At 45.4% G+C, this 13,023-nt stretch overlaps 1 protein-coding gene across 3 annotated transcripts in view; it reads right to left on the bottom strand.

The window, feature by feature from the left end:
* PREX2 (phosphatidylinositol-3,4,5-trisphosphate dependent Rac exchange factor 2) overlaps positions 1-13,023 on the bottom strand; it is a 394,877-nt gene that overhangs the window by 2,400 nt on the left and 379,454 nt on the right. For all 3 annotated transcript variants that reach the window (XM_065585714.1, XM_065585712.1, XM_065585713.1), the window contains exon 39: positions 1,991-2,058. In XM_065585714.1, the coding sequence (XP_065441786.1) occupies positions 1,991-2,058 (68 nt within the window). The remainder of the gene's footprint in view (positions 1-1,990; positions 2,059-13,023) is intronic.

The following is a 13,023-nucleotide window of genomic DNA, read 5'->3' as shown; positions in this document are numbered from 1 at the left end:
AGAACTGCTGCTTAGCCAGTCAGTCCCCAGCCTGTAGCGGTGCATGGGATTCTTCCGTCCTAAGTGCAGGACTTTGCACTTGTCCTTGTTGAACCTCATCAGATTTCTTTCAGCCCGATCCTCCAGTTTGTCTAGGTCACTCTGGACAGTATCCCTACCCTCCAGCATATCTACCTCTCCCCACAGCATCTGCAAACTTGCTGAGGGTGCAATCCATCCCATCATCCAGATCATTAATGAATATGTTGAACAAAACTGGCCCCAGGACAGACCCCTTGGGGCACTCTGCTTGATATTGGCTGCCAACTAGACATCAAGCTGTTGCTCACTACCCGTTGAACCCGATGATCTAGCCAGCTTTCTATCCACCTTATAGTCCATTCATCCAATCCATACTTTTTTAACTTGCTGGCAAGAATACTGTGGGAGACCGTATCGAAAGCTTTGCTAAATTCAAGATACATCATGTCCACTGCTTTCTCTATATCCACAAAGCCGGTTATCTCATCATAGAAGGCAATCAGAGTGGTCAGGCATGACTTGCCCTTGGTGAATCCATGCTGACTGTTCCTGATCACCTTCCTCTCCTCCAGGTGCTTCAAAATGGATTCCTTGAGGACCTGCTGCATGATTCTTCCAGGGACTGAGGTGAGGCTGACCAGTCTGTAGTTCCCCGGATTCTCCTTCTTCCCTTTTTTAAAGATGGGCACTATTATTTGCTTTTTTCTCTAAGGAGTCATGGGTCAGACACTAGGTGGGTTCTGCCTTGCTGCCAGAAGCAGTAAGAGGGAACTGAGAGAGGGTTGCACCTGCTCTGCCCTTTCTGTCCTTGCAAAGGAGCACAATGTGGCACAGGGCACTAACATGGAACTAACCAACACCGCTATTCGAAAGACTCTGATCTCACATGTCTGAGGTACATGTGCACCCACAGTGGGATCCCTGCTGACACATATATTCGAAGCAGCAGCTCAGATACAATGCAGAGGAGATTAACTGTCAAGGAGTGATGCCTGGTTGCTCCATAAGTGATTTTTGTAAGGAACTCATTAAGTGGTCTGTTCTCCTACTGGAGAAAAATTGGTGGAATCAGAGTTGCCAGAAAGAGGGGGGAAGCAGATGGTTCCTAAGAAGGAAGGGCTGGGGAATCCAGAAGATACTGTGTTGACTGGTTGGGAATGCAGAGACTTCCCCATGGTTAGAAAGCTAAGGGGAAACAATGGCAACACATTCCACATTAAAAACACTCTCATGCTCCAGCTTATGTGATATGAATTTTAATGTTTCCATTTTGGGGAAAACAAAGATAAAACTTGCTAACACAAAATGCTATAAATTCAGGAGATATTTCACACTACTGGTTTTACTTCCAAAGCTCTTAACACTTGGGTAACAAACTCCCCACCTTTGTAACTTATCAAACTGTGGTCAATTTCATTTGACTTGTTTTGGAGTTAAGCTCAAAAAAAGGAAAACACACACACACACACACACACACACACACACACACACACACAGTTTTCTCTTTTGATTATTGATCAGAATCCTGAAGTCTCTCTGATATGAAGCTTTGTTGTTTTCCATTGTTTATGTTCTTAAATATTACATTGTTTCCTTACTGGAATTTTAACATCTCAGTGGGTCTATTATCTGTTATCTACATATATTCCTGTTTATGTATCTATAGTATATCACTGTGTCATTATTATTCAACAACCGAATATTAGATTTTAATCAAACTGAGAGACTGTAAACAATAAGATAAACTTCGGAGTATTGCATAAAATTTTAATTCTGCAACTAGTTTACTGTAATTGGAGTTATGTGGTTTTAAACCCAAGTAATTCTCTGGATATTAAGAAGCCAAACTTTGTCCATAAGTACAGTGAAGTCAATTTGAGCTGCATGCTTGTGACTGGGAGAATGATTAGGCACAAACTAGACAAATCATGGACTCGGACACAAACAACTGATTCTACTATTTAGTTACCTTGGGACAGATTGTGGCGTTCGGTCCCTCACGCCTAAATTCTTGGCAGTGTTCTGCACTCTTGCTCCCTGCAAGAAAGAAAAAAGATTTTGCTTCACACCGAGCTAATGCAAGTTTTAGTGTACCTACTGGGTGTATAATAGGCCAAAGATTAGATTTATCAATAAATAAACTTCACAATTGATGTCTACATAAATAATTCAACCAAAAAAACCCACTTTCTAATAAACGCTACTAAATATGATTTTATAAAGGTGCAGGAAAAGAGAGACAAAAAACAGATACAAACAAAGATCTTCACAAAAAAAGTTTAACATTTAAGTTGTGAAGAAGCTAACAACTACACTACTCTCACACTGCTGATTCAGTTTTCCTGGCATTCCTCGCTCTTCTGGAGTGCTCACTCTTCCACAATTCCTATCACAATCAGTGTGAGTTCTGAGTAAGTATTACAGGTTCCTTCCCTCACCCAAGAATCCTCCTTATGAGCAATTGTCTGTTTAAGCACAGAAAAGGATGGCCTTTTCAGAGGAAGAAAAATAACATTTTTATTTACATCACCCACTAGACAAATTAATCCTAATATTTAGCTAGCATAGTAAATCAAAAGTGTTGATTTCAAAGGATTTTGGCTTTATACATCCATCTAATATACTGTTTATTAGGAGAACAAATTAGACCTTACTTAAACCACCCCCCCAACAGGTTCATTTTTTCTCCTGGGGGCTGGGAATCAGGATTACGAATAGCTTGCTATGTGATCCTTCATCCTCCATTTTACTACATCTAAATCACTTGTGACTTTATTTTTTATTCAAGAAATAATTTGCTTTTTATTTTTTCTGCACATCTGATATTTTTAAACCAATAACAATCTGCATGTTGAAATTGCTAGTCCCATATTGGAGTAACAGATAGCACAGTTAAAGAGCATTAGAACTCTTTGCTCTGTGAACCAATAGTGCCTGGGCACTCATGGAAGATGGCCCTTATCTTTGGGTAGAGAAAGTTCCAGCACCAGATCTGTAAATTGATTTATGAAGCGGTATTTCTATTGTTGTTAGAAAAAAAAAAAAAAAAAGACAGACCCACTCTGCCAGGACACTTGCATAAGAACGGCCATACTGAGTCAGACCAAAGGTCCATCTAGCCCAGTATCCACTCTTCCAACAGTGGCCAATGCCAGGTGCTTCAGAGGGAATGCATAGAACAGGAAATCATCAAGTGATCCATCCCCTGTCATCCACTCCCAGCTTCTGGCAATCAGAGGCTAGGGGACACTCAAAGTATGGTGTTACATCCCGAATAATCTGGCTAATAGCCACTGATGGATCTATCAACAGCTCAGCTCCCCTAACTATTACACATTCCAGGCATTTGGGAAGTTATTCTTCATTAATACGATTGAGGTCCCTGTTAAGGTTTTGTATTAGAATTCAATCTTGACAATTTGGAGTACATATTGCTTTTGGGGATGTGATAGGAGATGAAAATGAAAGCTTTATGGAGTGTTTGAGTGTGTTATTAACACAGCTGTAGGCAATATGAATGTGGAAAGGAATGCACATGTCTTTCTCCTTAACTTTTTTCCATGCTTTTAAGGTTTTGGGTGGGTGGGTTGTGTCCTTAACAGCCATTAAATATAGTTTTTGTTTGTTAATTTTCTAGTTTTTAATACAAAAACTATTTCAGTGGATAGTGCCCCAAAAGTCATGGAGAAAGGAAACTGTACCTGCCTGGGAATCAGAGGAATAAACCACGCTGCTGAAGCCATTCAACTATGTTGACCCTCCTGAAGGGTATGAGAGGCTATGATGTATCTCAGTAAATTCTTCATGTCTAAAATATTTCGTCCCCATTTAAAAGTTACTGAAAGCAAGTACTTTCAAGAGCAACCCTCCATATTTAGCAGTGACCAGGGCCGGCTCTGGCTTTTTTGCCGCCCCAGGGAGGAGGGGCTCCGCTCTCCCGCCGGGAGGAGGGCAGCAAGCCCGCCGCGGCTCTGTTCTCCCCAACCGGCCGGAGCACCGGGGGAGGGCGGCAATCTCGGCCGGGGCCCCGCTCTCCCCGACCGGCCGGAGTGCCGGGGGAGGGTGGCGAGCCCGCTGCGGCTCCGCTCTCTGGCCGAAGCGCCGCGCCACCCCCCTCCAGGTGCTGCCCCAAGCACATGCTTGGTGGGCTGGTGCCTGGAGCCGGCCCTGCAGTGACAACATAATTATCAGCTGAAGGGAAACTCTGTGAAGGAATCTGTGTCACCTTTCACTTTCTGAAACATTATATAGTCTCTCATGGACTACTGGACATTGGATACAGCCATGAGGGTCTGCAGCAGTAGGGTGCATACCTGCATTCCAGCATCAAGTCTGTCTTTTGCACTCCTCCTTCCTCTGGGTGCCCTCCCCCCGCAAGTATGAAGCATACACCTCAATGTTCAATCTTGCCAACATGCAACATGTGTCAGCTTGTCAACACCAAGAACTGAACCCTTCCAGAGCTAAAAGCACAAGTCCTTACAGCTTGTGCTAGAGAGACAGGCTCTCAAGCAAAGAGCTGTCACAGACTCCTCTCCTCTGTGTATTAGACACATGCAGTGTTGGAGTATTAACACAGTGTGAGAGCGTGATAGGATTTGCATTAGCAAAAACTCCTTTAGTCACCTGTTTTTTTGTGAGTTCTAATTCTGTCAGGAGTAAGCCCAAGTGTTAGACTCTATTATTTGCATTCACAGATTTTCATGCCTGAAGAGTGTAAAAGCAGGTGGTTGTTCAGTAATTTATACATTTAAAATTATTGTAGACTGGATTAACTAATGAAAAGCAGAAGTCACTTAATTTGGATGCATTGGTGGATTCCAACTCATCCCTATAATATTAACTGTAATAAACAGGGCTCTGATCCTCAATTCTTACAGTACAAGCATTTGTGGACTTTGAATTACAAATGACAGGGCAATTACACTGAAAACTGTGTTCCAACGGTACAGCCCAGACAATTAATTATGACATTTGTGTTACATATGAGTATAGCCCTATTCAATTTAATAGGGAAAAAATCCACTTCCTGAGGTTGCCCTATTTAAGCAGGTTTCCTCCATTATCCACTATGGGTGCCCTCGGATGTGTTAGGATTTGTCTACACGGTGCCAGCAAACTCACTATGGGGGTGTGATTTGTAAAGCACTCTAACATGCTGCACTCTGTGTAGATCCTCTTGGTGTGCTCTAAAAGGTACCTAGTTAATATTCAGAGTCTAATCTAACAGTTTGTCTACATGGTGGGTAATGCACACTACAGGAGCGTGATTTCTAAAGCTCACTAACGTGCTGCATATTAATTGGGCCATGTAGACCCTGCTAGTGTGTATTACAAGTTCCCCTAGTGCATTTTAATATAGTGCTGGTTCCATTATTAAATTATGGTGTGTGCATGTAATATCTGGTTAAAACTAACAAAATAAAATGGAAATAGGAGCCAGATTATATTAAGTAAACTCAAATAACACATATAGCTTTAGGATGAAATTCAGCCCTGTGCAGAATGACTGCACAAGGCCTTTCATACTACTCAAACCCCACTTGCTCTAAATCCTTAATATAGAGTGCAGAGAGCCTTCCACACCCTCTGCATGGTGCTACATTTCACCCTTAGTTTGTGTTTGTATTTTCATAGGCCTGGTCTACACTATGAGTTTAATTCAAATTTAGCAGCGTTAAATCGAATTAACCCTGCACCCGTCCACACAATGAAGCCATTTCTTTCAAAATAAAGGGCTCTTAAAATCGATTTCTGTACTCCTCCCCGACGAGCGGAGTAGCGCCAAAATCGATATTGTTGTTTCGAATTAGGGTTAGTGTGGCCGCAATTTGATGGTATTGGTCTCCGGGAGCTATCCCACAGTGCACCATTGTGACTGCTCTGGACAGCAATCTGAACTCGGATGCACTGGCCAGGTAGACAGGAAAAGCCCCGCAAACATTTGAATTTCATTTCCTGTTTGCCCAGCACAGGAAAGTACAGGTGACCACAGAGAACTCATCAGCACAGGTAACCATGCAGGCCGATAATCGAAAAAGAGCACCAGCATGGACCGTACGGGAGGTACTGGATCTGATCGCTATATGGGGAGAGGATTCAGTGCTAGCAGAACTTCGTTTGAAAAGACGAAATGCCAAAACTTTTGAAAAAATCTCCAAGGGCATGATGGAGAGAGGCCACAATAGGGACTCAGAGCAGTGCCGCGTGAAAGTCAAGGAGCTCAGACAAGCCTATCAGAAAACAAAGGAGGCAAACAGTCGCTCTGGGTCAGAGCCACAGACATGCTGCTTCTATGCTGAGCTGCATGCAATTCTAGGGGGGGCCGCAACCACTACCCCACCTCTGACCGTGGATTCCGAGGCGGGGGTAATCTCATCAGCCACACCTGAGGATTCTGTGGACGGGGAAGAGGAGGAGGAGCAGCTTGCGGAGAGCATACAGCACTCCGTTCTCCCCAACAGCCAGGATATTTTTCTCAGCCTGACTGAAGTACCCTCCCAAGCCAGTACCCAAGACCATGACCCCATGGAAGGGACCTCAGGTGAGTTTATCTTTTAAAATATAAAACATGGTTTAAAAGCAAGCATTTTTTAATGATTAATTTGCCCTGAGGACTTGGGATGCATTCGTGGCCAGTACAGCTACTGGAAAAGTCTGTTAATGTGTCTGGGGATGGAGCGGAAATCCTCCAGGGACATCTCCATGAAGCTCTCCTGGAGGTACTCCAAAAGCCTTTGCAGAAGGTTTCTGGGCAGTGCAGCCTTATTCCGTCCTCCATGGTACGACACTTGACCACGCCATGCTAGTAGCAAGTAATCTGGTATCATTGCATGACAAAGCCTGGCAGCGTATGGTCCCGGTGTTTGCTGGCATTCAAGCAACATCCATTCTTTATCTCGCTGTGTAATCCTCAGGAGAGTGATATCGCTCATGGTAACCTGGTTGAAATACGGGAATTTAATTAAGGGGACAGAGGTGGCCCTTCCTACTGGGCTGTTTGCCTGTGGCTGAAAAGAAATCCTTCCCTGTAGTAAGCCAAGCGTGGGGGGGGAGGGGATTGGCGCTGAGCTTTTCACGTGTGGCTAGCAGGGATCTTCCCTGATACCAGCCACATGGTGGGGGAGGGATAAAGCGATCATCCCAGAGAATTGGATGGGAGGGTTAGTTTGTTTTCTGCTGCTGAAGGTTAACAGGAAAACCGCAGCACTCAATGAGCTTTGCTTGGTATGTGGGAAAGGAGGGCGCAGAAGCCGAAAGACAATGGCTTACCATGGCTGCATGCAAGCCGAATTCTGTTGCCTGGACCTGCATCTGTGATCTCTAGCAGCAAAGCCACAGGCACTCAATATTAAGAGGCAAAATGCGACCTTGCACAGAAATCACATGTGCTATGTAATGTGAATAGTGTTGTTCACCGTGAAAGAGTACAAGCATTGTTCTGTAAAATATATCTTTTTAAAAAATTCTCTCCTTTTTTCCCTCCCTCCAGCAGCTGCAAATTTTTCAAGCCTCCCTCCTCCGTCCTGAAGGCTATCTCACATAAGGCGTCAGAAAAAGAGGACGCGAGACGAGATGTTCGCGGAAATCATGGAATCCACCCGCAATGAAAGAGCTCATCTGAATGAGTGGAAGGACACGGTTTCAAAGTATAGGAAAGATGCCAGTGAACGTGAGGACAGGAGGGACCAACGTGAGGGCATGAGGGACCAATGTGAGGAGAGAAGAGACGCTCGAGATGAGAGGTGGGGCAGGAAGATCAGAGGAGGCAGGATGCAACGCTGGGGCTGCTGCGTGAGCAAACAGACATGCTCCGGCGTCTGGTGGAGCTTCAGGAATGGCAGCAGGATCACAGACTGCTGCTGCAGCCCCTGTATAACCCCCCCTCTCCCCTCACTATGTTCCATAGCCTCCTCACCCAGACGTGTAAGAACGCGGGGGGGGGGGAGGGAGAGGAAGGCTCCATACACCAGTGGACAGCCCAAGCAAAAGGCTGTCATTATTTTAACCTTTTTTTAGTGGCCTTTTCCTTCCCTCCCAAACCCCACCCAGGCTACCTTCTCAGTTCTCTCCCTCTTTTTATAATCAATTAATAAAGAATACATGATTTTTAAATGATAGTGACTTTATTTCCTTTGAAAGCAAGCTGTGATCGAAGGGAGAGGGTGGGTTGCCTACAGAGAATGAGTCAATAAAGGGGGCGGGCTTTCATCAAGGAGAAACAAACAGAACTTTCACACGGTAGCCTGGCCAGTCATGAAACTGGTTTTCAAAGCTTCTCTGATGCGTCGCGCTTCCTGGTGTGCTCTTCTAATCGCCCTGGTGTCTGGCTGCGCGTAATCAGCAGCCAGGCGATTTGCCTCAGCCTCCCACCCCACCATAAAGGTCTCCCTCTTACTCTCACAGAGATTGTGGAGCACACAGCAAGCAGCAATAACAATGGGGATATTGATTTGGCTGAGGTCTGAGCGAGACAGTAAAGTGCGCCAGCGACCTTTTAAACGGCCAAATGCACATTCCACCACCATTCTGCACTTGCTCAGCCTGTAGTTGAACAGCTCCTGACTCCTGTCCAGGCTGCCTGTGTATGGCTTCATGAGCCATGGCATTAAGGGGTAGGCTGGGTCCCCAAGGATAACTATAGGCATTTCAACATCCCCAATGGTTACTTTCTGGTCCAGGAAGTAAGTCCCTTGCTGCAGCCGTTTAAACAGAGTAGTGTTCCTGAAGACGCGAGCATCATGAACCCTTCCTGGCCAACCCACGTTGATGTTGGTGAAACGTCCCCTGTGATCCACCAGTGCTTGTAGCACCATTGAAAAGTAACCCTTGTGGTTTATGTACTGGGTACCCTGGTGCTCTGGTGCCAAGATAGGTATATGGGTTCCATCTATCGCCCCACCACAGTTAGGGAATCCCATTGCAGCAAAGCCATCCACTATGGCCTGCACATTTCCCAGAGTCATTACCTTTCGTAGCAGCAGCTCAATGATTGCTTTAGCTACTTGCATGACAGCAGCCCCCACAGTAGATTTGCCCACTCCAAATTGATTCCTGACTGACCAGTAGCTGCCTGGCATTGCAAGCTTCCACAGGGCTATCGCCACTCGCTTCTCAACTGTGAGGGCTGCTCTCATCCTGGTATTCTGGCGCTTCAAGGCAGGGGAAAGCAAGTCACAAAGTTCCATGAAAGTGCCCTTACGCATGCGAAAGTTTCGCAGCCACTGGGAATCGTCCCACACCAGCAACACTATGCGGTCCCACCAGTCTGTGCTTGTTTCCCGGGCCCAGAATCGGTGTTCCATGGATAGAACCTGCCCCATCAACAACATGATCTCCAAAGCGCCGGGACCCATGGTTTGAGAGAAGTCTGTGTCCATGTCCTCATCCTCATCACTCTCGTCGCTGCACTGCCGTTGCCGCCTCCTCCTCGCCTCATTTTTCTGGTCCTGGTTTAGCATAAACTGAACGATAATGCGTGAGGTGTTTACAATGTTCATGACTGCTGTCTTGAGCTGAGCGGGCTCCATGCTTGCCGTGGTATGGCGTCTGCTGTGTTCACCCAGGAAAAAAGGCGCGAAACAGTTGTCTGCCGTTGCTTTCATGGAGGGAGGGGTGAGGTTGTACCCAGAACAACCTGCGACAATGTTTTTTGCCCCATCAGGCACTGGGATCTCAACCCAGAATTCCAATGGGCGGGGGAGACTGCGGGAACTATGGGATAGCTATGGGATAACTACCCACAGTGCAACGCTCCGAAAATCGACGCTAGCCCCGGTACATGGACGCACACCGCCGAATTAATGTGCTTAGTGTGGCCGCATACATTCGACTTTATACAATCTGTTTCCAAAATTCGAATTCTGTAAATTCGGATTAATCCCGTAGTGTAGACATACCCTTAGTTTGAGTTGAATTACAAGATTCTCTGAAGATACATTAAATGGCAGAGGGTATATTGTACCCACTATGTAACTAAAACATTTATGAATATCTGACTAGAATACTTGTATAGTGTATGTATTTAAAACAATTATTCTTGTTCCCCTCCCCCTCAAAAAATCTAGTGTCTTGCTAAATCTACAGTAGCTCCTCACTGAAAGTCATCCCGGTTAACATTATTTCATTATTAGGTTGCTGATCTATAGAGAATATTCTCGTTTAAAGTCGCACAATATTCCATTATAAGGTTGTTTGGCTTGCCCCACTCTGCCCGCCCGGCATTCCAGCCGGGAAGCGGGCAAGCCCCCAACCCCACTTCCCAGCAGGAGTGCTAGGTGGGCGGAATGGGGCAAGTCCCAACGCCCCGTCCAGCTATGCCCGTGCCTCAACCAAGCTTCACAATCCTCATTGGTGAGTACAGTATTAAATGGTTTGTTTAAAATTATTTAAAACATATACTGTATATGTATATAATGTCTTTTGTCTGGCAAATTTTTTTTTCTGGAACCCAACCTTCTCTATTTACATTAATTCTTATGGGGAAATTGGATTCGTTTAACATTGTTTCACTTAAAGTCACATTTTTCAGGAACATAACTACAACGTTAAGTGAGGAGTTACTGTAGTCATTATTTCCTCCAAAATATTTATTCATTTCCCTCCATCATGTGAATTCATTTCTTCCCATCCCTATCATTAAAAAGCTTTTTTAGGCCTTGGTCATCTCTCATTACACTATTGTAGCCAATCTTTCTTTCAGTAGATTACCTTTTACCTTGTCCTCCTCCAGCCTATTAGAAAAACAGCGGTACAGCCATGCCGGAGGAATAGTCTGCATTGGGCACTGGCTCCTGTGAGTGGTGGCCTGACATGCTGCTGCTTTCACCGTTGTGGTTCCCAGTAGAGCCCTCGAGCTCTGCGGATACCGATTCATATCCACGGATATCCGCATACGTGATATGTGGAGGGCTTTAACCATCATGATCATCTAATCTGACCTCCTGCACATTGTAGCCCACAGAACATCACCCACTCACTCCTGTAATAGACCCCTAACCTGTGGCCGAGTTACTGAAGCCCTCAAATCATGGTTTAAAGACGTCAAGTTTCCCATCTTTTCATGTGCTGTGTATTTATTCCTGCTTACTCTATTTTCCACTCCATGCAGCTGATGAAGTGGGTTATATCCCATGAAAGCTTATGCCCAAATAAATGTGGCACCTTAGAGACTAACAAAAGACTCCTAATTGTTTTTCGAGAATTAACAATTTATACTAGTTTAAACCTGCAAGTGATCCATGCCCCATGCTGCAGAGCAGGGGTTCTCAACCTTTTTCTTTCTGAGCCCCTCTCCCCGCCCCAACATGCTAGAAAAATTTCACGGCCCAGCTGTGCCACAGCAACTGTTTTTCTGTGTATAAAAGCCAGGGCCAGCATTAGAGGATAGCAAACAGGGCAACTGCCCTGGGTCCCACACCACAGGGGGCACCACAAAGCTTAGTTGCTCAGTCTTCGGCTTCAGCCCCAGGTGGTGGGGCGCAGTGCCCCATGCTGCAGTCCTGTGTGGCAGGGCTTCGGCTTTCTGCCCTGCATTCTAGGGTTTGGTGGACCCACTGAAACATGCTTGTGGCCCCCAGGGGGCCCCGGACCCCTGGTTAAGAACACTAGTGCAGAGGAAGGCAAAATTCCCCCAGGGTCTCTGCCAATCATAGAATCATAGGAGATTAGGGTTGGAAGAGACTTCAGGACGTCATCTAGTCCAACCCCCTGCTCAAAGCAGGACCAACCTCAACTAAATCACCCCAGCTAGGGCTTTGTCAAGCCTGACTTTAAAAACCTCTATGGATGGAGATTCCACCACCTTCCTAGGTAACCCATTCCAGTGCTTCAACATCCTCCTAGTGAAATAGTTTTTCCTAATATCCAACCTAGACCTCCCCAACTGCAACTTTAGACCACTGCTCCTTGTTCTGTCATCTGCCACCACTGAGAACAGCCTAGCTCCATCCTTTTTGGAACCCCCCTTCAGGTAGTTGAAGGCTGCTATCAAATCCTCCTTCACTCTTTTCTGCAGACTAAATAAGACCAGTTCCCTCAGCCTCTCCTCATAAGTCATGTGCCCCAGCCCCCTAATCATTTTCGCTGGACTGTCTCCAATTTGTCCACATCCTTTCTATAGTATGAGGCCCAAAACTGGATGAAATACTCCAGATGTGGCCTCACTAATGCTGAATAGAGGGGAATAATCACATCCCTCGATCTGCTGGCAATGATCCTACAAATGCAGCCCAATATACTGTAAGTAAGAAGGGCACACTGTTGACTCATATCCAGCTTCTCGTCCACTGTAATCCCCAGGTCCTTTTCTGCAGAACCGCTGCTTAGCCAATCTGCCAATTGCCAATCTGACCCGTGGGAAAATTCCTTCCCTATCCCAAATATAGCAATCAGTTTGACCCTGAGCATGTGGGCAAGACTCACCAGGTAAAGAATTTTCTGCAGTAACCCAGAGCCCTCCCCATCTAGTGTTCTGTCTCTGGCTATTGGCTATCATATCTCCCATCAGCCTTTTTTTGGTTAGGCTAAATAAGCCAAGCTCTTTAAGTCATCTCTAATAAGGTAGATTTTCCATTCTTTGGATCATCCTAGTAGCCCTTCTCTGCACCTGTTCCAGTTTGAATTCATCTTTCTTAAACATGGGAGACCAGAATTGCACACAGTATTCCAGATGAAGTCTCAAGTGCCTTGTATATTTGTACTAGCACTTTCCTGTCTCTACTGGAAATACCTCACCAGATGCACCCTAGGACTGCATTATTCTTTTTCATGGCCACATCACATTGACAGCTTATAGTCATCCTGTGATCAACCAATACACCCACGTCTTTCTCCTCCTCTGTCTCTTCAAACTGATAAGTCCCCAGCATATAGCAAAAATTCTATTGTTATTAGTCCCTAAATGCATTACCTTGCACTGTGCACTATTAAATTTCATCCCATTTCTATTACTCCCATTTACAAGGTCATCCAGATTTTCTTGTATGATATTCTGGTCCTCCT

Source organism: Chrysemys picta, chromosome 2 (assembly GCF_011386835.1).
Source record: "Chrysemys picta bellii isolate R12L10 chromosome 2, ASM1138683v2, whole genome shotgun sequence".
Classification (NCBI taxonomy): domain Eukaryota; kingdom Metazoa; phylum Chordata; order Testudines; family Emydidae; genus Chrysemys; species Chrysemys picta.
The sequence above is the reverse complement of the archived record's forward strand: the minus strand, read 5'-3'. Positions and strand labels throughout refer to the sequence as shown.